This window comes from Coregonus clupeaformis, chromosome 8 (assembly GCF_020615455.1).
Source record: "Coregonus clupeaformis isolate EN_2021a chromosome 8, ASM2061545v1, whole genome shotgun sequence".
Taxonomy (NCBI): Eukaryota; Metazoa; Chordata; class Actinopteri; order Salmoniformes; family Salmonidae; genus Coregonus; species Coregonus clupeaformis.
The window spans coordinates 41,111,892-41,137,336 of NC_059199.1; the positions used below are offsets into that span (position 1 = coordinate 41,111,892).

At 42.8% G+C, this 25,445-nt stretch overlaps 1 protein-coding gene across 1 annotated transcript in view; it reads right to left on the reverse strand.

Annotated features, from left to right (window-relative positions):
• Positions 1 to 25,445, reverse strand: part of LOC121572046 (juxtaposed with another zinc finger protein 1) — a 51,055-nt gene that overhangs the window by 11,277 nt on the left and 14,333 nt on the right. Inside the window, exon 2 of the mRNA XM_041883908.1 lies at positions 1,992 to 2,064. Coding sequence (XP_041739842.1) covers positions 1,992 to 2,064 — 73 coding nt within the window. The remainder of the gene's footprint in view (positions 1 to 1,991; positions 2,065 to 25,445) is intronic.

Consider the following 25,445-nt stretch of genomic DNA (forward strand, 5'->3'; position numbering starts at 1 on the left):
ATTTTATTTCATTTAATTAGGATCCCCATTAGCTGACGCCAATGGCGACAGCTAGTTTTACTGGGGTCCGACATATAACGAAGAAGACATTACAGACAAAATACTATACAAATTTACATACATTTAAAAACATTAACATGTAGTGTGTGTGTGCGCGTCTATCGTTGGAGGGCATAGCAGGATTTCTTATAAGCGTCCGGAAAGGGCCTTCCCCAATCTGTTGCCACAAATTTGGAAGCACAGAATCGTCTAGAATGTCAATGTATGCTGTAGCGTTAAGATTTCCCTTCACTGGAACTAAGGGGCCTAGCCCGAACCATGGAAAAACAGCCCCAGACCATTATTCCTCCTCCACCAAACTTCACAGTTGGCATTATGCATTTGGGCAGGTAGCATTCTCCTGGCATCCACCAAACCCAGATTCGTCCGTCGGACTGCCAGATGGTGAAGCGTGATTCATCACTCCAAAGAATGCGTTTCCACTGCTCCAGAGTCCAATGGCGACGAGCTTAACACCACTCCAGCCGACACTTGGCATTGCGCATGGTGATCTTAGGCTTGTGTGCGGCTGCTCGGCCATGGAAACCCATTTCATTAAGCGCCCAAACAACAGTTCTTGTGCTGAAGTTCCTTCCAGAGGCAGTTTGGAACTTGGTAGTGATTGTTGCGACCAGGGACAGACGATTTTTACGCACTTCAGCATTCGGCGGTCTCGTTCTGTGAGCTTGTGTGGCCTACCACTTCGCGGCTGAGCCGTTGTTGCTTCTAGATGTTTCCACTTCACAATAACAGCACAGTTGACCGGGGCAGCTCTAACAGGGCAGAAATTTTATGAACTTGTTGGAAAGGTGGCATCCTATGACGGTGCCACGTTGAAAGTCACTGAGCTCTTCAGTACGGGCAATTCTACTGACAATGTTTGTCTATGGAGATTGCATGGCTGTGTGTTCAATTTTATACACCTGTCAGCAACGGGTGTGGCTGAAATAGCCGAATCCACTAATTTCACGGAGTGTCCACGTACTTTTGTATATATATAGTGTATATTTTTGGTCTTAATTGAAGGTTAGGGGTTAGGTTTAAAATCACATTTTAAGAAGATAATTTTAGAAATGGGCAGCCTTTATGACTTTGTGGCTGTGGTAACTAGTGACGACCAGTAGGTAGCCAGCACTGTGGTTAATTAACTGCATTGCCCCATAGCGGTCATACGCAGAACCATATGTAGATTGTGAATTCACCTCAATGGCAGTTTAAACGTTAAGAACATTTGTACATTTGTCACATCCCTAACCCACACACAGTATGATTTAAGAGGGGTGAGATTGGACATGAAGCATTGGGTTCAACACACACATCTCATATTCTCATTGCTGTGTTTGGCTAGGCTGTAACTGTGTAGAGAGATCGTTTCTCTTCTTCTGTGGTTTTCGGTGCTTCTGATGACTCAACACCATTTTTACATTTTAGTCATTTAGCAGATGCTCTTATCCAGAGCGACTTACATGAGCAATTAGGGTTAAGTGCCTTGCTCAAGGGCACATCGACAGATTTTTCACCTAGTCGGCTCGGGGATTAGAACCAGCAACCTTTTGGTTACTGGCACAACGCTCTTAACCACTAAGCTACCTGCCACTTAGAGGTTTCTCTGGGAATGGATCAGTCATCCAAACACAAACCAGACACACTCACAACGCAGTCCCACCAGCACGGTCACACAAGCACGGTCACAACACGGTCATAACACACTCAGACCGCGAAACAATGGTCAAACACAAGTCCGATACAGGACTCAGAAGAAGAAGTCGTATCAGATTTGCTACTAGACAGAATCATGTTTTTCAAACTAAAAGCCTGAAGAAAACCAAAGATGTGGTAGAACTGAAGCCAGGAACTTTGATCAAATCAAATTTCAAATGACTGGCAACTTCTGTCCCTGTATGCTAGTCTCTGTTGAAACTGCTCATTCAGTGGAGCTGTGTGTATGTTACCTGTTGATGTAGCTTAGGGCTAGGTAGGTGGGCTGTTGTTGCTCCTGTTTCTCCAGAACACGAGGATCTGTGTCTGAGAGAGAGAGCGAGCGAGAGAGATCAAGAGAAAGACAGAAAAGAGAGAAAGAAAGAAAAAGAGAGAGAAGTAGGGTAAATAGTAAAGTTAGTTACTGTAGAATAAATCTATATTGATATTTAGCGCCTTCAGAAAGTATTCACACCCTGACTTACACATTTTGTAGTGTTACAGACTGAATTCACAATTGATTAAATTGTGTTTTTTTCCTCACCCATCTACACACAATACCCAATAATGACAAATAACATTTTATTGAAAATGACAGACAGAAATATCTCATTTACATAAGTATTCACACCCCTGAGTCAATACTTTGTCGAAGCACCTTTGGCGGTGATTACAGCTTTGAGTCGTCTTGGGTATGTCTGTCTATCAGCTTTGCACATCTGGATTTGGGGATTTTCTGTGAAGTTAGATGGGGAGAGTCGGTGAACAGCAACCTTCAAGTCTTTCCACATATTTTCAATGGGATTCAAGTCTGGGCTTTGGCTGGGCCACTCAAGGACTTTCACATTCTTATTCTGAAGCCATTCCAGCATGAATGTATGCTTTGGGTCATTGTCCTGTTGGAATGTAAATCTTCGCCCCAGTCTAAGGTTGTTTGCACTCTGGAGCAGGTTCTCATCAAGGACTTGCCTGTATTTGGCTCTATTTATTGTTCCCCTCTATCCTTACCAGTCTCCCAGTCCCTGCCGCTGAAAAGCATTCCCATAGCATGATGCTGCCACCACCATGCTTCACGGTAGGGATAGTGTTATACGGATGATGAGCTGTGCCTGGTTTTCTCCAGACATTCAGGCCAAAGAGTTACAGTTTTGTCTCATCAGACCACAGAATCTTTTTTTGGGATAAGTATGATTTGTGGAGGAAATCAGTATGCAGTAAGGTGAGATGGGTGTGTGCACATATGTGCAAGTTCATGTTTGATTGATAATTGAAGATTCTCACACTAGTCTCTCTGTTCCAAAGGTGTGTGTGTGGTCATGTACAGCTAATAAAGTCTGTATTAGTAAAGAAAGCATCTATTCTGTCCATGGTAGCAGAGGGTATCTAATAATACAGTGCATGTCAGGGGAGGTTGATGGGATATACAGTCGTGGTCAAAAGTTTTGGTCTTCACAAAGTTCGCTGCTTCAGTGTGATAGTCTAATTGCAAAGCTGATAGACATACCCAAGACGACTCAAAGCTGTAATCACCGCCAAAGGTGCTTCTACAAAGTATTGACTCAGGGGTGTGAATACTTATGTAAATGAGATATTTCTGTCTTTCATTTTCAATAAAATGTTATTTGTCATTATTGGGTATTGTGTGTAGATGGGTGAGGAAAAAACACAATTTAAATCAGTATTATGAGATATTTGTCAGATGTTACTATGGTATACTGAAGTATAATTACAAGCATTCCATAAGTGTCAAAGGCTTTTATTGAGAATTACATTAAGTTTATGCAAAGAGTCAATATTTGCAGTGTTGACCCTTCTTTTTCAAAACCTCTGCAATCCGCCCTGGCATGCTGTCAATGAACTTCTGGGCCACATCCTGACTGATGGCAGCCCATTCTTGCATAATCAATGCTTGGAGTTTGTCCGAATTTGTGGGTTTTTGTTTGTCCACCCGCCTCTTGAGGATCGACCACAAGTTCTCAATGGGATTAAGGTCTGGGGAGTTTCCTGGCCATGGACCCAAAATGTCGATGTTTTGTTCCCCGAGCCACTTAGTTATCACTTTTGCCTTATGGCAAGGTGTTCCATCATGCTGGAAAAGGCATTGTTCGTCACCAAACTGTTCTTGGATGGTTGGGAGAAGTTGCTCTCGAAGAATGTGTTGCAGGTAACCATGGTTAACAGAGGAAGAACAATGATTTCAAGCACCACCCTCCTTTTAAAGCTTCCAGTCTGTTATTCTAACTCAGTCAGCATGACATAGTGATCTTCAGCCTTGTCCTCATCAACACTCTCACCTGTGTTAACAAGATAATCACTGACATGATGGCAGCTGGTCCTTTTGTGGCAGGGCTGAAATGCAGTTGAAATGTTTTTTGGGGATTAAGTTCATTTTCATGGCAAAGAGGGACTTTGCAATTAATTGCAATTCATCTGATCACTCTTCATGACATTCTGGAGTATATGCAAATTGCCATCATCAAAACTAAGGCAGCAGACTTTGTGAAAATTAGTATTTGTGTCATTCTCAAAACTTTTGACTGCGACTGTACTATAGATCACACACACAAACTTTTTCCAGCCCATTTGCCAACTCAGTAACATTGCAGCAGGGAGCTTCCACTGCCTCCGGCCACCAGCCCAAACTTCAAAAGCACAACTGCTAACTCAGCGTGTGTGTGTGAGAGAGAGGGAGTGTGTGTGAGAGAGAGGGAGTGTGTGTGAGAGAGAGTGAGTGTGTGTGAGAGAGAGGGAGTGTGTGTGCTGAGCCACAACTGCACACTGCCACCATGTGGTCAACAGGGTGACATTCCACTACATTGGAAAAAATTACAGTCATATGCAAATGGCTTGTTGTCAATGTGTACAGCCATTTTATTAGGCCTACCTTACATACATACAGTGGGGAGAACAAGTATTTGATACACTGCCGATTTTGCAGGTTTTCCTACTTATAAAGCATGTAGAGGTCTGTAATTTTTATCATAGGTACACTTCAACTGTGAGAGACGGAATCTAAAACAAAAATCCAGAAAATCACATTGTATGATTTTAAAGTAATTAATTTGCATTTTATCGCATTACATAAGTATTTGACACATCAGTTAAGCAGAACTTAATATTTGGTACAGAAACCTTTGTTTGCAATTACAGAGATCATACGTTTCCTGTAGGTCTTGACCAGGTTTGCACACACTGTAGCAGGGATTTTGGCCCACTCCTCCATACAGACCTTTTCCAGATCCTTCAGGTTTCGGGGCTGTCGCCGGGCAATACGGACTTTCAGCTCCCTCCAAAGATTTTCTATTGGGTTCAGGTCTGGAGACTGGCTAGGCCACTCTTAGGACCTTGAGATGCTTCTTACGGAGCCACTCCTTAGTTGCCCTGGCTGTGTGTTTCGGGTCGTTGTCATGCTGGAAGACCCAGCCACGACCCATCTTCAATGCTCTTGCTGAGGGAAGGAGGTTGTTGGCCAAGATCTCAAAATACATCCATCCTCCCCTCAATATGGTGCAGTCGTCCTGTCCCCTTTGCAGAAAAGCATCCCCAAAGAATGATGTTTCCACCTCCATGCTTCACAGTTGGGATGGTGTTCTTGGGGTTGTACTCCTCCTTCTTCTTCCTCCAAACACGGCGAGTGGAGTTTAGACCAAAAAGCTATATTTTTGTCTCATCAGACCACATGACCTTCTCCCATTCCTCCTCTGGATCATCCAGATGGTCATTGGCAAACTTCAGACGGGCCTGGACATGCGCTGGCTTGAGCAGGGGGACCTTGCGTGCGCTGCAGGATTTTAATCCATGACGGCGTAGTGTGTTACTAATAGTTTTCTTTGAGACTGTGGTCCCAGCTCTCTTCAGGTTATTGACCAGGTCCTGCCGTGTAGTTCTGGGCTGATCCCTCACCTTCCTCATGATCATTGATTCCCCACGAGGTGAGATCTTGCATGGAGCCCCAGACCGAGGGTGATTGACCGTCATCTTGAACTTCTTCCATTTTCTAATAATTGCGCCAACAGTTGTTGCCTTCTCACCAAGCTGCTTGCCTATTGTCCTGTAGCCCATCCCAGCCTTGTGCAGGTCTACAATTGTATCCCTGATGTCCTTACACAGCTCTCTGGTCTTGGCCATTGTGGAGAGGTTGGAGTCTGTTTGATTGAGTGTGTGGACAGGTGTCTTTTATACAGGTAACGAGTTCAAACAGGTGCAGTTAATACAGGTAATGAGTGGAGAACAGGAGGGCTTCTTAAAGAAAAAGTTGGTAGGTGATCAAATACTTATGTCATGCAATAAAATGCAAATTAATTACTTAAAAATCATACAATGTGATTTTTCTGGATTTTTGTTTTAGATTCAGTCTCTCACAGTTGAAGTGTACCTACAGTGGGGGAAAAAAGTATTTAGTCAGCCACCAATTGTGCAAGTTCTCCCACTTAAAAAGATGAGAGAGGCCTGTAATTTTCATCATAGGTACACGTCAACTATGACAGACAAAATGAGGAAAAAAAATCCAGAAAATCACATTGTAGGATTTTTAATGAATTTATTTGCAAAGTATGGTGGAAAATAAGTATTTGGTCAATAACAAAAGTTTCTCAATACTTTGTTATATACCCTTTGTTGGCAACGACACAGGTCAAACGTTTTCTGTAAGTCTTCACAAGGTTTTCAACACTGTTGCTGGTATTTTGGCCCATTCCTCCATGCAGATCTCCTCTAGAGCAGTGATGTTTTGGGGCTGTCGCTGGGCAACACGGACTTTCAACTCCCTCCAAAGATTTTCTATGGGTTTGAGATCTGGAGACTGGCTAGGCCACTCCAGGACCTTGAAATGCTTCTTACGAAGCTACTCCTTCGTTGCCCGGGCGGTGTGTTTGGGATCATTGTCATGCTGAAAGACCCAGCCACGTTTCATCTTCAATGCCCTTGCTGATGGAAGGAGGTTTTCACTCAAAATCTCACGATACATGGCCCCATTCATTCTTTCCTTTACATGGATCAGTCGTCCTGGTCCCTTTGCAGAAAAACAGCCCCAAAGCATGATGTTTCCACCCCCATGCTTCACAATAGGTATGGTGTTCTTTGGATGCAACTCAGCATTCTTTGTCCTCCAAACAAGACAAGTTGAGTTTTTACCAAAAAGTTATATTTTGGTTTCATCTGACCATATGACATTCTCCCAATCCTCTTCTGGATCATCCAAATGCACTCTAGCAAACTTCAGACGGGCCTGGACATGTACTGGCTTAAGCAGGGGGACACGTCTGGCACTGCAGGATTTGAGTCCCTGGCGGCGTAGTGTGTTACTGATGGTAGGCTTTGTTACTTTGGTCCCAGCTCTCTGCAGGTCATTCACTAGTTCCCCCCGTGTGGTTCTGGGATTTTTGCTCACCGTTCTTGTGATCATTTTGACCCCACGGGGTGAGATCTTGCGTGGAGCCCCAGATCGAGGGAGATTATCAGTGGTCTTGTATGTCTTCCATTTCCTAACAATTGCTCCCACAGTTGATTTCTTCAAACCAAGCTGCTTACCTATTGCAGATTCAGTCTTCCCAGCCTGGTGCAGGTCTACAATTTTGTTTCTGGTGTCCTTTGACAGCTCTTTGGTCTTCGCCATAGTGGAGTTTGGAGTGTGACTGTTTGAGGTTGTGGACAGGTGTCTTTTATACTGATAACAAGTTCAAACAGGTGCCATTAATACAGGTAACGAGTGGAGGACGGAGGAGCCTCTTAAAGAAGAAGTTACAGGTCTGTGAGAGCCAGAAATCTTGCTTGTTTGTAGGTGACCAAATACTTATTTTCCACCATAATTTGCAAATAAATTCAATAAAAATCCTACAATGTGATTTTCTGGAGAAAAAAATCTCAATTTGTCTGTCATAGTTGACGTGTACATATGATGAAAATTACAGGCCTCTCTCATCTTTTTATGTGGGAGAACTTGCACAATTGGTGGCTGACTAAATACTTTTTTTCCCCCCACTGTATGATAAAAATTACAGACCTCTACATGCTTTGTAAGTAGGAAAACCTGCAAAATCGGCAGTGTATCAAATACTTGTTCTCCCCACTGTACATACAGTGAGGGAAAAAACTTATTTGATCCCCTGCTGATTTTGTATGTTTGCCCACTGACAAAGACATGATCAGTCTATAATTTTAATGGTAGGTTTATTTGAACAGTGAGAGACAGAATAACAACAAAAAAATCCAGAAAAACGCTTGTCAAAAATGTTATAAATTGATTTGCATTTTAATGAGGGAAATACGTTTTTGACCCCTCTGCAAAACATGATTTAGTACTTGGTGGCAAAACCCTTGTTGGCAATCACAGAGGTCAGACGTTTCTTGTAGTTGGCCACCAGGTTTGCACACATCTCAGGAGGGATTTTGTTCCATTCCTCTTTGCAGATCTTCTCCATGTCATTAAGGCTGAGGCTGACATTTGGCAACTCGAACCTTCAGCTCCCTCCACAGATTTCCTATGGGATTAAGGTCTGGAGACTGGCTAGGCCACTCCAGGACCTTAATGTGCTTCTTCTTGAGCCACTCCTTTGTTGCCTTGGCCGTGTGTTTTGGGTCATTGTCATGCTGGAATACCCATCCACGACCCATTTTCAATGCCCTGGCTGAGGGAAGGAGGTTCTCACCCAAGATTTGATGGTACATGGCCTCGTCCATCGTCCCTTTGATGCGGTGAAGTTGTCCTGTCCCCTTAGCAGAAAAACACCCCAAAGCATAATGTTTCCACCTCCATGTTTGACGGTGGGGATGGTGTTCTTGGGGTCATAGGCAGCATTCCTCCTCCTCCAAACACGGCGAGTTGAGTTGATGCCAAAGAGCTCGATTTTGGTCTCATCTGACCACAACACTTTCACCCAGTTCTCCTCTTAATCAATCATTCAGATGTTCATTGGCAAACTTCAGACGGCCCTGTATATGTGCTTTCTTGAGCAGGGGGACTTGCGGGCACTGCAGGATTTCAGTCCTTCACGGCGTAGTGTGTTACCAATTGTTGTCTTGGTGACTATGGTCCCAGCTGCCTTGAGATCATTGACAAGATCCTCCTGTGTAGTTCTGGGCTGATTCCTCACCGTTCTCATGATCATTGCAACTCCACGAGGTGAGATCTTGAATGGAGCCCCAGGCCGAGGGAGATTAACAGTTATTTTGTGTTTCTTCCATTTGCGAATAATCGCACCAGCTGTTGTCACCTTCTCACCAAGCTGCTTGGCGATGGTCTTGTAGCCCATTCCAGCCGTGTGTAAGTCTACATTCTTGTCCCTGACATCTTTGGAGAGCTCTTTGGTCTTGGCCATGGTGGAGAGTTTGGAATCTGATTGATTGATTGCTTCTGTGGACAGGTGTCTTTTATACAGGTAACAAGCTGAGATTAGGAGCACTCCCTTTAAGAGTGTGCTCCTAATCTCAGCTCGTTACCTGTATAAAAGACACCTGGGAGCCAGAAATCTTTCTGATTGAGAGGGGGTCAAATACTTATTTCCCTCATTAAAATGCAAATCGATTTATAACATTTTTGACAAGCGTTTTTCTGGATTTTTTTGTTGTTATTCTGTCTCTCACTGTTCAAATAAACCTACCATTAAAATTATAGACTGATCATTTCTTTGTCAGTGGGCAAACGTACAAAATCAGCAGGGGATCAAATACTTTTTTCCCTCACTGTACATACATACACAACTCAAAAACGCAATTAGCTAAGCAAAATGGCGATCCTACAAATTGCGGGGCTGTCGCTGCAAACGTCTGCATAATTTTGCTACACAACTATGCAGTGTAGTGCACTGTGCTCGACAGACTTTACATGTATCTGATCTGATGTGCACTGATCAGGAGTCAAACATACTGTCCTTACGTGCATATACTATGACATATGTTTAGCTTTTAGAATGTATTGTGTTTCTGAGTATCAGTCTAGATGTGTCTCCATACATGTGTATGTTATTGTGTGTGTGTGTGAGAGAAAAAAAAGTATTTTTAATGTTTTGTTGATTATAAGAATGCTTTTGATTCCATATGGAATGATAGATTATATTACAAAACCCTCAAGCGGCGTTGGGGGTAAAGTATAAAACATCATAATTCAATTTACAACACATGTAGTATTAAACTTTACAATAAAATAACATAGTTTTTTGCACAAGGGCGGGGGGTGAGACAAGAGTGCAGTTTAAGTCCAACCCTGTTCAAAGTTTACATCACGAACTAGCAGTGCTTTTGGACACACCCTCAAAGATGAGGTCAGATTCCTGCTGTACGCAGATGACCTTGTCCTACTGTCACCAACAGAGTAAGGTCTACAGGAACAACTTAACATTCTTTGGGAATACATCATCAACTGGGCAATCAACATTAACTTTCAAAAAACCAAAGTCGTGATTTTCTATAAAAAGGCCAGGAATCAAAGCAGTAGACACTCCTTCAAATGAGGAAATACCATGGTTTAACATGCCCAGTGGTACTACTACCTGGGAATAAAAATCAGTGCCTCTGGTGGATTTGGTCTGGCAGTGAATGCACTAAAAGAAAAAACCTGCAAAGCATTTTACTCCATAAAAAGAAAGATCTCAAAAATAAAATATTCCTATCCAAATCTGGTGCAAAATATTCAAGTGTAATTTTACCAATTGCACTTTATGGAAGTGAGGTTTTGGGTCCAACCTGGAATTATGATTATAAGCATTGGGAGAAAAATCCAATAGAAAATCTACATACAGAATTCTGCAGAATGATCCTAAATATCCAAAAGAAAGTACTAAATAATGCATGCAGAGCGGAACTCTGAAGATTCCCTTTAATTGTTAATATAAAGAAAAGGACACTTACATTTTGGCACCATTTTAAATTAAGCCCCAAAAGATCATTACAATTCAAAGCACTGGAAACCCAAGAGCTGAAACCTCCAAATAGTCCCATATGTCAGCTGTTGAAAACACTAAACAACCCTATTATCGAAACACACAGGGAAATCAATCAGATTGTTACAGAAATTAAAACCACCTATTTCACAAATTGGGAAAATTAAACAAAAATACATAATAAACCAAATGTCTATTTGTCCCACAAAAGATAATAAAAATTGGCAGAATATCTCTACTCTGTCAGAGATACAAATCAGAGACAGGTCCTGACCAAATACAGGCACAGCGACCACCGATTGGCTATAGAAAAAGACATAGCTACCCAAAGAGGAGTGTTTGACAGGGGAGGTAGAGATACACATTTCCTCTACTGTGAGAAATACTCCCAAATAAAATAAGAAAATATCTCAATCAATTCCCAACTTCTGTGCATTTACTAATGACATAAATAATTATTCTGGGTGAGGGAGAAACCACACATATTACTGCTAGATATGTAAATGATTGCCATAGCCTGAGGGACATTCCATAAACATTAAACCCTGAATTATTTCAATTGTATTTAACTTACAAGTAATACAGTGCCTTCTGAAAGTATTCACACCCCTTGACTTTTTCCACATGTTGTTGTGTTACAGCCTTACTTCAAAATGGATTACAATTAGATTGTGTCACTGATCTACACACAATACCCCATAATGTCAAAATGGAATGTTTTTAGAAATGTTTACAAATTAATAAAAACTGAACAGCTTGATAAGTATTCAACAATTTTGTTATGGCAAGCCTAAATACGTTCAGGAGTACAAATGTGTAAATCACATAAGTTGCATGGACTCACAATAATAGTGTTTAACATGATTTTTAAATGACTACCCCATCTCTGCACCCCACACATACAATTATCTGTAAGGTCCCTAAGTCAAGCTGTGAATTTCAAGCACAGATTCAACCACAAAAACCAGGGGAGATTTTCCTATGGTTTGCAAAGAAGGGAACCCATTGGTAGATGGGTAAAAAAAACAAAGCTGACATTGACTATCCCTTCGAGCATGGTGCAGTTATGAATTTTACACTTTGGATGGTGTATCAATACACCCAGTCACTACAAAGATACTGGCGCCCTTACTAAATAATTTGCCGGAGAGGAAGGAAACCGCTCAGGGATTTCACCATGAGGCCAATGGTGATTTTAAAACAGTTGCAGAGTTTAATGGCTGTGATAAGAGCTAACGGAGGATGGATCAACAACATTGTAGTTATTCCACAATACTAGCATAAATGACAGAGTGAAAAGAAGGATATTCCAAAACATGCATCCTGTTTGCTATAAGGCACTAAAGTAATACTGCAAAAAGATGTGATATATTTGGGCCAAAGCATAATATTTCAGGCAAATCCAACACAGCACTTCACTGAGTACCACTCTTCATATTTTCAAGAATGGTGGTGGCTGCTTCATGTTATGGGTATGCTCGTCATCGGCAAGGACTAGGGAGGATTTTAGGATAAAAAGAAACAGGAGAAAAAGAGAGAGCGAGAGAGAACTGAATGTGTGTATGTAATTATGGTTGTGTGTATAATGGTTCCCAGATGTTTTACATCCAAAGCCATTACAGACCAGAGCTAGATTATCTCTGTGCCATATTTAACAGTCTCCCTGTGTGCGTGCGTGCGTTTGGTCTTGGCCTTACCAGCAGTTTGGCTTCAGACTTTCACACCTCATAATTAAGAATGAATGCATTCTATCTCGCGTTCCCTCTCTCTCCCTCACACACACGTCTGAGGTGGTCCACTGAGGTGGTCTTAAGCAGGTTTTTACTGCCGTACTTTAATCATTCTACCTGTTGCTGAGATCCAGAAACCAGAACACTTAACTTAGCCTACATACACTCTCAGAGAGAGAGGACTGAAGGTGTGTGTATGAGAGAGAGAGAGAGAGAGCGAGAGAGGGAAGCTGGTGACTTTAAAAAAAATGCCTTTCTACTCCAAAATGAATGAAAATAAATTATGATAACACCATTTAAAATATTATTTTCACCTCCAGAAATGAGCCCAATAACATATTGGTTAAATGATTTGTTAAAATTATACTGTATAGCCTATGCATGGTCAATATTATCAGGTATGCTATTAGCAATAAGCAATATCACCTGTAGCCCAACTGGTGATATTGCCCCCCCCCCCCCACTTTCCCTGGTTGCCACTACTCTTGCTCAACTAAAAATGTCATCAATCTCATCACAATTTTTTACATCACTTTTAAATATTATTTTGGCATTTTACTCCAAGTTACTAATTACCTACAATTGACCCGTGTTAAATTTAGCTCCACTCTCCCATTTGCACTCACAGTGTATTGCGGAGCGGTAATGTGCTTAACCGCTTAACCATGCCGCTGCTAAAAAGTCTGGGTTGAAAATGTGCAGTTCCCGCATATTTAGGAGTTGAGAAAAGTAGTAATGGAAAGCTTGGATCCCCCCTTTTTAACAAAGGCCATTAAAACTGCTGCTTTCCCCACGATTGCAATAATTATTGTGCATTGACTGCTTGTCAGAATGCATGTTTTCCTCCCTATGGCACTTGTAACTTTAATGCGCCTCGAGAGGAATATTTATCTCGCATAGAACACCAACTAGCTCTCACAGTCTCACGTCAGAATTAGACGTTCATCCATGTTTCTCAAACATCAAATTCCAAAGTGTTTAAGGTTAAGTTAGGCATTAACTCCGAATTTTTAAGGTTAGGGGTAAGTTTAGGCATTAACTCCGACATCTTAAGGTTAGGCATTAACTCTGGATGGTTAAGGTAAGGGTTAAGGTTTGAGTTCGGCTTAAAACAAATCTGAAAAACAACTTTATATCGCTGGATTCGAACTTGCGACCTTTGGAATCAGAGGCAGAAACCTACTTGAAGGTAACAGTGCTCACTGTTGCCCCTAATGGCTGGTTTCCACATCATCTCCCGATGTCCTCAGACATGGATGGACGTCGAATACTGACTTGTATCACAGGTGACCAGGCTGTAGAACACACAACAACAAGCCGACTAGGTAAATAGATCAACTATTCAAATATGAGTAGTCAGATTTTTCTATTCATTACTTGTTTTGGTTGCAGAGGACAAGTAAATGTGGACTGTTCTTGCATCTTCAAAGACCGCCTCGACAGAAATATTTTTTCATGTTACATATTTTTTGGCCGTGGTTCAGAGCCACAGATAAATGACTGCAGAGGAAACACTGAACTTCCCAATGCCAAACACATGCTAACGACATACTGCAGTATGTTTCAGTATGGTTAGCATGTACAGTGGGGCAAAAAAGTATTTAGTCAGCCCCCAATTGTGCATGTTCTCCAACTTAAAAAGATGAGAGAGGCCTGTAATTTTCATCATAGGTACACGTCAACTATGACAGACAAATTGAGGAAAAAAAATCCAGAAAATCCCATTGTAGGATTTTTAATGAATTTATTTGCAAATTATGGTGGAAAATAAGTATTTGGTCACCTACAAACAAGCAAGATTTCTGGCTCTCACAGACCTGTAACTTCTTCTTTAAGAGGCTCCTCTGTCCTCCACTCGTTACCTGTATTAATGGCACCTGTTTGAACTTGTTATCAGTATAAAAGACACCTGTCCACAACCTCAAACAGTCACACTCCAAACTTCACAATGGCCAAGACCAAAGAGCTGTCAAAGGACACCAAAAACAAAATTGTAGACCTGCACCAGGCTGGGAAGACTGAATCTGCAACAGGTAAGCAGCTTGGTTTGAAGAAATCAACTGTGGGAGCAATTATTAGGAAATGGAAGACATACAAGACCACTGATAATCTCCCTCGATCTGGGGCTCCATGCAAGATCTCACCCCGTGGGGTCAAAATGATCACAAGAACGGTGAGCAAAAATCCCAGAACCACACGGGGGGACCTAGTGAATGACCTGCTGAGAGCTGGGACCAAAGTAACAAAGCCAACCATCAGTAACACACTACGCCGTCAGGGACTCAAATCCTGCAGTGCGAGACGTGTCCCCCTGCTTAAGCCAGTACATGTCCAGGCCCGTCTGAAGTGCATTTGGATGATCCAGAAGAGGATTGGGAGAATGTCATATGGTCAGATGAAACCAAAATATAACTTTTTTGGTAAAAACTCAACTCGTCATGTTTGGAGGACAAAGAATGCTGAGTTGCATCCAAAGAACACCATACCTACTGTGAAGCATGGGGTTGGAAACATCATGCTTTGGGGCTGTTTTTCTGCAAAGGGACCAGGACGACTGATCCGTGTAAAGGAAAGAATGAATGGGGCCATGTATCGTGAGATTTTGGCTTCACACAAGGGCATTGAAGATGAAACGCGTCTTTCAGCATCCCAAACACACCGCCCGGGCAACGAAGGAGTGGCTTCGTAAGAAGCATTTCAAGGTCCTGGAGTGGCCTAGCCAGTCTCCAGATCTCAACCCCATAGAAAATATTTGGAGGGGAGTTGAAAGTCTGTGTTGCCCAGCGACAGCCCCAAAACATCACTGCTCTAGAGGAGATCTGCATGGAGGAATGGGCCAAAATACCAGCAACAGTGTGTGAAAACCTTGTGAAGACTTACAGAAAACGTTTGACCTGTGTCATTGCCAACAAAGGGTATATAACAAAGTATTGAGAAACTTTTGTTATTGACCAAATACTTATTTTCCACCATCATATGCCAATAAATTCATTAAAAATCCTACAATGTGATTTTCTGGATTTTTTTTTCTATTTTTGTCTGTCATAGTTGACGTGTACCTATGATGAAAATTACAGGCCTCTCTCATCTTTTTAAGTGGGAGAACTTGCACAATTGGTGGCTGACTAAATACTTTTTTTCCCCACTGTAGCTAGCATACAACAGACACTTAACCCCAATTGCTCCTGTAAGTTGCTCTGGATAAGAGTGTCTGCTAAATGGCTAAAATGTAAATGTTTCAGTATGGTTAGCATGTAGCTAGCATACGTATATGTTTGGGTATAATGTGTATATTTATGTTGTATATACAGGGCACATTCGTAAAAGAGACTTAGGTCTCAATATGTTTTTCCTGTTAAAATAAAGGTTAAAAAAATAAAATAAAAAATAATACAACAGTATGTCAAGCAGAGATGGAAGAGGAAGCGAGACACCCCACTCACTGTTTTTTTCTGGTTTAATTAAAGTCAATGACCTAAGTAGAACATACCCAGCTGCTATTGAATTGGTGTCTATGGGAGACACACCCAGTTAAGTAGACCAGAATTGACCTTTTTTTCCCAATGGTAAATGGCCTAAATTAACTCTCTTCATTTGTTTGCCATCTTTGTGTCAAGCTCCCCAATGCTAACCACATGCTAACAATATACTGCAGATTTGATTTGATTTGAGTATGTTTAATAATGGTTAGCATGTAGCTAGCATACAACAATGCTAACCAATAGCTTCCATTCCTCTGAATGGGGGAAGGGGAGGATTATGTAAACCAGGTGCTGAGAGGGAGAGCAATAAATGTTCCCCAACTTTATGGCTTCCGTTCACCTAGCAGGACAGGAAGCAAGTACACTCCTGATACCACCACCGTAACAAGAAGGGGCACCCACATAGGGCAAATGCGCACACACACACACACAGGTCTGTTAGTTCTATCATAACTAATATTTTGTGTCATAGCAGTCACTGGTCTAGTTCTGTCCTAAAGACAGTGTGTGTGAGCGTGTGTGTTTGTGTGTGTGTGTGTGTGTGTGTGTGAGCGTGTGTGTTTGTGTGTGTGTGTATCCGACTGTCTATAAGAGTGTAAGTTGGGGGCACAAGGGAGTCATAAATATACTCCAAATTAGCGTTCCTGTCATTAAATCAGCTACACATCAAACAGAACTCTACTCATTTCAACACAACCTCGCTTTTCTGACCAACACTACTGCCTCCTACTGGTCAAAGATAAGGCCACACCAGTGTGACACCAGTGTGTGTGTGTGTGTGTGTGTGTGTGGCTCTCGCTCTCTAGCGGGTGTGTCAAAGCAGGCCAAGAATGCGGGTCTTGTTTTCCAGACTGCTAATTAAGCCACAGAGAGTGTTTTAATGTGTTTCTGAAGCAGCAGGCCACCGGATGGAGAGAGAGAGGGAAGAGAGAGAAAAGGAGGAGAGTGGGGAAAGAGTGGGAGGGGAGAGGGGGGTACATCCCTATATAATTACACTTCCCAGTGCATAGTGAGGCGCTCCGGCACTGCGACTTCCGAGGGTGTGAGTGAGTGTGAGTGTGTGTGTGTGTACATGTATTGGGGTGGTGTATTTTCCATTCTGGGACACACTAATTGCCTCTTTACGCCCAAACAGGTCATTTGGAGCATACACACACACACACACACACACACACACACACACACACACACACACACACACACACACACACACACACACACACACACACACACACACACTACGTTATTCTACCCTCGTGAGGACCTAAAATAAATGTCCATTCAAAATCCTATTTTCCCTAACCCTAAACCTTAACCCTTACCATAACCCTAACCCAAACCATTTACCCTAATTCTAACCCTAACCCTAACCCCTAAGTTTAAAATAGCCTTTGTCCTCAGAATTTTCCATGTTTTACTATCCTTGTGGGGAATTTGGGGGATTTCAGGTCCCCACAATGATAGAAAAACCAACCCACACACACTCCTTCCGTGTCTTGTCCCACCTCAGCATTGAGGGCAGAGAGGTATCAACAACAAACACAAACATGGACCCTGTTCAAATACTTATACAGTGCACCCTTCCTTTCTCCCTCCCTCCTTACCTCACTTCTTGTCCTGGATTAAATCACTGATCTGACACTGACTGGGTTGACATGACTAAGTTGACATGACTGGCTTATTAGTGAGCTATGCTGTAGTGGAGTCAAGGCTTTCACATCCTACACACAGAACGTAATCACACAAGACCACATAGGCATACTTCAAAAATGTAGTTAAGAAAAAAAACACAACACAGGAAATGAAGCCTCTTTCAACTACAGAGAAACACTCCAAAGTTGTGAACAGGAACAGCAAATGGTGCAGTAGTCAGTAAGTGCTCAACAGAACAGTGAAAAAACACAGTGCTATACTGACACCTTCTGGTCACAGATGGATATGCAGGGCCTATACCATCATTCCATTATATTAGCAGGCTCTCATACACACAACAAGCTTTAGTTTATAATAATAATAATAATATGCCATTTAGCAGACGCTTTTATCCAAAGCGACTTACAGTCATGCGTGCATACATTTTTTTTGTGTATGGGTGGTCCCGGGGATCGAACCCACTACCTTGGCGTTACAAGCGCCGTGCTCTACCAGCTGAGCTACAGAGGACCACAGTTTACAATATACAGCAGTAACTGAGACAAGTTGTACTGGCAATATTTACCAATTTGGGAAGTACTATTGATGAATGGTGTCTCTGCTTCTCTCTCTCTATTCCCCTCTCCCTCATACTCTTCCACTCCTCTTTCTTCCCCTCTCAGTTCAACTCAATTCAAAGGGCTTTATTGGCATGGGAAACGTATGTTTACATTGCCAAAGCAAGTGAAATAGATCATAAACAAACATTTAATAAACAATCAAAAATAAAGATTACACTCACAAAAGTTCCAAAGGAATAGAGACATTTCAAATGTCATAGTATGGCAATATACAGTGTTGTAACAAGGTAGGACTGGTAGGACAGGGGAAGGGGTGGTTTCAGGTTAGAGGCAGGTATTTACTTGTTCAGGTAAAGACAACAGAACACTGTCAGTCTGGCACACAGCTAGCCAAGGATGACATCACTACATTCCTCTTCTCTGACTTCACTCATATATACACACACAGAGGGACAGACAGAGAGACCTATCTAACTTAGAGACACGATCATACATGTAGCCTACATACAGGACAAACCTCTGCCTCAGAAACACTCACCAACACATGCAGGTACACACAGAGTCCTGGAGGGCCACTGAACGTCTGCAGAAGATCATTTCTCCTATACACTTCATGTCTATGGTGGGATGGCACTTTGAAATCAAGTCTACTTTGAGGATGTACCGTTAATATTGATGATGGAGTTCCATTTCAAAATATTGCAACACAACCTTGCATGATGCCGCTAAATAACCCCTATCAATAGTACTGGAGTTACAGTGGATTATGAACAGCATACTATTCCATTCTCTGACTCTAGAGGGCAGCGCTGTATCTCTAAATATGCAGTTCACGCTTCCTGCAGCTGAACGTGTCTGAGTCCAAGGGAGAATCTCAATTGGTTTTCTCGCCTCTTTTTGAAAAAGGTCAAAGGTAATCGAGGAACAGCGGCGAGAAGAGGAAACATGGAAACGAATGCACTTGTATGAAATGAGATTCTCCTCCACTCTCGCATCATCAGGCGGGACTCGAAAGAGTAAGTGACGAAACAAGAGGCAGACGAGCCGGAACCCTGATGAGACTACGTTGGCGAGCAAATAAACCTCCTCTACCCTCCGGTCTATCAGCCAAAGTAGTCACTACAGAACAAACTGGACGAGCTCCGTTCCATACTATGCTATCAACGGGACCTGAAGAACTGTAATATTCTATGTTCCTTGGAGTCGTGGCTGAAAAAGGACATGGATAAGTATGTGGACAACCCTTCAAATGAGTGGATTCGGCTATTTCAGCCACACCCGTTGCTGACAGGTGTATAAAAACTGAGCACACCGCCATGCAATCTCCATAGTGAAACATTGGCAGTAGAATGGCCCGTACTGAAGAGCTCATGGACTTTCAACGTGGCACCGTCATAGGATGCCACATTTCCAACAAGTCAGTTCGTCAAATTTCTACCCTGCTGGATCTGCCCCGGTCAACTGTAAGTGCTGTTATTGTGAAGTGGAAATGTCTAGGAGCAACAATGCGCGAAGTGGTAGGCCACACAAGTTCACAGAACGGGACCGCCGAGTGCTGAAGCACGTAAAAATTGTCTGTCCTCGGTTGCAACACTCACTACCGTGTTCCAAACTGCCTCTGGAAGCAATGTCAGCACAAGAACTGTTCGTAGGGAGCGTCATGAAATGGGTTTCCATGGCCGAGCAGCCTAAGATCTCTATGCGCAATGCAATGCATCGGCTGGAGTGGTGAAAAGCTTGCCACCATTGGACTCTGGAGCAGTGGAAACGCATTCTCTGGAGTGATGAATCACGCTTCAACATCTGGCAGTCCGACGGACAAATATGGGTTTGGTGGAAGCCAGCAGAACGCTACCTGCCCGAATGCATAGTGCCAACTGTAAAGTTTGGTGGCGGAGGAATAATGGTCTGGGGCTGTTTTTCATGGTTCGGGCTAGGCCCCTTAGTTCCAGTGAAGGGAAATCTTAACACTACAGCATACAATGACATTCACGACCCCTCAAACTAAACTCTGGAGCTCGAAGCCAGTTCCACTGCATTTTTTCATTGTTCCCTTCTAATCAGGGACTGATTTAGACCTGGGACACCAGGTATGTGCAATTAATTATTAGGTAGAACAGAACACCAGCAGGCTCTGGACCTCGTAGGGTAAGAGTTTAGTATTTTGTATTTTATTAGGATCCCCATTAGCTGTTGCAAAAGCAGCAGCTACTCTTCCTTGGGGTCCTCTGTTCTAGACGATTCTGTGCTTCCAACTTTGTGGCAACAGTTTGGGGAAGGCCCTTTCCTGTTTCAGCATGACAATGCCCCCATGCACAAAGCAAGGTCCATACAGAAATGGTTTGTCGAGATCGGTGTGGAAGAACTTGACTGGCCTGCACAGAGCCCTGACTTCAACCCCATGGAACACCTTAGGGATGAATTGGAACGCCGACCGCGAGCCAGGCCTAATCGCCCAACATCAGTACCCAACCTCACTAATGCTCTTGTGGCTGAATGGAAGCAAGTCCCCGCAGCAATGTTCCAACATCTAGTGGAAAGCCTTCCCAGAAGAATGGAGGCTGTTATAGCAGCAAAGGGGATGAACTCCATATTAATGCCCATGATTTTGGAATGAGATGTTCGACGACCAGGTGTCCACATACTGTTGGCAATGTGGTATATATACACATCTCGCTGGTTTTTCATATGCATCGTCAAGAACGGATGGCAGCCTCAGGCAAGATGAAGGGGGGAGGGGTGTGTATCTTTGTTAACAACAGCTGGTGTGCAATCTTTAATGTTAAGGAAGCCTCAGGTTTTTACTCGCCTGAGTTAGAATACCTCATGATAAGCTGCAGGCCATACTATTTACCAAGAATATATTTTTCGTAACTGTCTATTTAACACCACAAACCGATGCTGTCACTAAGACCAACAAGCTTTATAGGGCCATAAGTAAACAGGAACATGGTGGCGCTTCTTGTGGTCTGTGATTTTAATGCAGGGAAACTGAAATCCGTTTTACCTCATTTTTACCAGCATGTCACCTGTGCAACTAGAGGCAACAAAACTCTAGATCACCTTTACTCCACACACAAACGCTTACAAGGCTCTCCCTCGCCCTCCCTTTGGCAAATCAACCATAACTCTATCCTAGAGCTGCTGCTTTCAAGGAGTGGGACACTAATCCGGGCACTTATAAAAAAATCCCATTACGACCTCTGACGAGCCATCAAACAGGCTAAGCTTCAATACGAGGGCCTAAAATGATCATCCGCAACCTGCCAAACGTGGGTACATTTTGGCATTGGTGGGTAAGAATATGTAATTCACCAGCCACGTTGGCACGTGGTCACACTTCTGGCTCTACAGTGTGAGCATTTAATAAAAATAGTAAAGTATGGGCACAAGTGTGAGTTGTGATTTATAGCTAAATAAATGCTGCAATATCTGTTTTCAAAGTATTTCTGCCGTTTTGTTTCATATCTGGTAATGCACAAAGAAATCTGAATCCTAACGTTATAGCTATCCCACCTCGCGCAGCAACACTGCCTGTGTGGGGGGCGACGGGACCGCAGTGGAGAAGGTAGAAAGCTTCAAGTTCCTTGGCATACACATCACCGACAAACTGAAATGGTCCACCCACGCGGACAGTGTGGTGAAGAAGGCACAACAGAGCCTCTTCACCACTCTGTAGCTCAATTGGTAGAGCATGGCGCTTGTAACGCCAGGGTAGTGGGTTCGATCCCCGGGACCACCCATACGTAAAAATGTATGCACACATAAGTCATAAAAGCGTCTTTGGATAAAAGCGTCTGCTAAATGGCATATTATTATTATTATTATTATTTCAACCTCAGGAGGCTGAAGAAATTCGGCTTGGCACCCAAAACCCTCACAAACCTTTACAGATGCACAATTGAGAGAAAATCCTGTCGGGCTGTATCACCGCCTGGTACGGCAACTGCACCACCCGCAACCGCAGGGCTCTCCAGAGGGTGGTGCGGTCTGCCGAACGCATTACCGGGGGCAAACTACCCGCCCTCCAAGACACATACAGCACCCAATGTCACAGGAAGGCCAAAAAGATCATTAAGGACATCAACCACCCGAGCCACTGCCTGTTCACCCCGCTATCATCCAGAAGGCAAGGTCAGTACAGGTGCATCAAAGCTGGGACCGAGAGAATGAAAAACAGCTTCTATCTCAAGGTCATCAGACTGTTAAATAGCCATCACTAGCACATTAGAGGCTGCTGCTGCCTATTGAAATCACTGGCCACTTTAAGAAATGGAACACTAGCCACTTTAATAATGTTTACATACCTTGCACTACTCATCTCATGTGTATATACTGCATTCTATTCTATAATATTCTACTGTATCCTAGTCCATGCCGCTCGGTCATTGCTTGTCCATATATGTATATTTTCTTAAATTCCATTCCTTACTAGTTTTGTGTGTATTGGGTATATGTTGTGAAATTGTTAGATATTACTTGTTAGATATTACTGCACTGTCGGAGCTAGAAGCACAAGCATTTCGCTACACCCGCTATAACATCTGCTAAACACGTGTATGTGACAAATAAAATTTCATTTGATTTTGATTTGAGATGTGAGCACTGTCAGTGCTGAAAGATTAATTTGTAGAAGCAATGGGCACAGACATAAAAGTTGGTATAATTTACTCCAATGTCTACTAAAGGGAGATTTTGTCCTCGTATTTCTTGTCTATGTAAATTGTTTTGTTCACAAGCTAGGTTGCTTTTCAATGTTTGAGTTTTCTCCCACTGCTAGCAAAAAGAGACATTGTTGGCCTCTACTAGTGACATTATCACAAGCACACGTGATGACTCCAGTGTCCCTGTTACCAAGTTAACCTTAAAGGGGCAGCTAAACATTGTCTGATATTTTTGTTAAAATACAGAATATTAAATTAAATCGAGCAATAGACCACATTGCTGGTAGAAAAATCGGAGTAGCTGGTTATATTTTTAATCCACCTGCCACAGTGGCTGGTATACAAAAAAGTTAGTTTTAGGCCCTGTTCAATATAGGACTAAGACCGAATCCTACTACGCCGGCTCTTGACGCTCGTCGGATATGGCAGGGCTTGCAAACTATCACGGATTACAAAAAGAAACCCAGCCGCGAGCTGCCCAGTGACGCAAGCCTACCAGATGAGCTAAATGACTTCTATGCTCACTTCGAGGCAAACAACACTGAACCATGCATGAGAGCACCAGCTGACCCAGTCTGTAATACCTACATGTTTCAAGCAGACCACCATAGTCCCTGTGGCCAAGAACGCCAAGGAAACTTGTCTAAATGACTATCGCCCTGTAGCACTCAAATCTGTAGCCATGAAATGCTTTGAAAACACCATCATCCCAGCACTCTGGATCCATTCCAATTCGCATACCACCCCAACAGATCCACAGATGACGCAATCTCTATTGCACTCCACACTGCCCTCTCCCACCTGGACAAGAGGAACATCTGTGAGAATTAGGGGTGTGAACGTTTAAACGTAAAAAAATACATTTGGGATCCTTAACATTAACCAAAAAACTGTTTGTTCTTTTCCACAAAATTAAAATCCCAGTACAAAACTACCACTAAAAAAGGTCCCAATCATCATCATAAAGGGAAAACTAAAATTAAACAAATACCAAACGGAACAATGCTGTAATGTTAGTAGGAGGAGAATTATTTTATTTTTTTGATAATTTATTAACCGGAGCTGTAATGCACAAGGGAGCACAAGAGGCTCTAAGCAGAGCTAAAATGTGAGTGACAAGGGAAGCAGGGAGGGGACAAGAGATAGCAACCAAGTCAACTCGCGCTGGTAGACTAACTTATTGCTAGTGATTTACCATATCATCTGATTAAATAGTATCTGTTTGGACTGCATCAAACCCAGAGATACTAGTTAAGCTAGCTAGCTAGCCAGCTAGGCTAATTGAGACTAGTTACATAACATGCATTATGCGCGTTGTCCCCTTCCAAATCCTACAGTAAATAACAACAACTCCATTCCGATTATTAAGTAGCAGCCTATCTTTTGGCTCTTGGTGTTGTAGCCTGTCCTTGTCATTTAACCTTTAGTTCAGTCATTGTAATTCCATCTTCCATTGATTAGCCTAGATATCTCCTAACAGCTAGCCACTCGGAGACTCTAGCTCTATTACTGTAGCCTAGCCCCGGTTTGATGACTTGTGATTGGACGACAACAAGCTACACGCGCCACTCTTGTAAAAAGCAGCAATTATACCATTTTCTCTCTCCACGGGAAGCTCGATGTAGACCATCTGCATTGTGAATTCACATGGAATGTTATGAATTTGTATTAGCGTTTTAATGGAAAATATATATAATTTTAAAACGGCTGGTTAAACATTATGAAAAAGGTTATATTTGCCACATCCCTATTGAGAATGCTGTCATTGACTACAGCTCAGCATTCAACACCATAGTGCCCTCAAAGCTCATCACTAAGCTCAGGACCTTGGGACTGAACACCTCCATCTGCAACTGGATCCTGGACTTCCTGACGGGCCGCCCCCAGTTGGTGAGGGCAGGCAGCAACACATTCGCCACGCTGACCATCAACACAGGGGCCCATCAGGAGTGCGTGCTTAGTCCCCTCCTGTACTCCCTGTTCACCCACGACTGTGCGCATGACACCAACACCATCATTAAGTTTGCTGATGACACTACAGTGGTTTGCCTGATCACCGGCAACGATGAGCACTAAGGAATTATCATGGTCGGGGTCCTTTAGGTGCCTCCACACACACCAACATAGCCGTGAAGAAGGCACGGCAACGCCTCTTCCCCCTCAAGAGGCTGAAAAGATTTGGTATGGGCACTCAGATCCTCAAAAAGTTCCACAGCTGCACTATTGAGAGCATCCTGACTGGCTGCATCACCGCTTGGTATGGCAACTGCTTGGCAACTGACTGCAAGGCGCTACAAAGGTTAGAGTGTACGGCACAGTACATCACTGGGGCTGAGCTCCCTGCCATCCAGGACCTCTATACCAGGTGTTGTCAGAGGAAGGCCCTAAAATGTTCAAAGACTCCAGCCACCCAAGTTATAGACTGTTCTCTCTGCTACCGCACGGCAACACGGTAACGATGCACCAAGTCTGGAGCCAACAGTACCTTGAACAGCTTATACCCCCAAGCCATAAGACTGCTAAATAGTTAACCAAATAGCGACCCGGACGATGTGCATTGATCCTTTTTTCATTAAGGCTGGGCGATATGGCCAAAAAATCATGTCTCTATTTTTTCACATTTCTCGGCGATTCACAATATATACAGAGCATTCGGAAAGTATTCAGACCCCCTTTTTTTTTTTTTTTTTTTTTTTTACAAATGTATTTAAAATAAAAAACTTAAATATCTTATTTACATAAG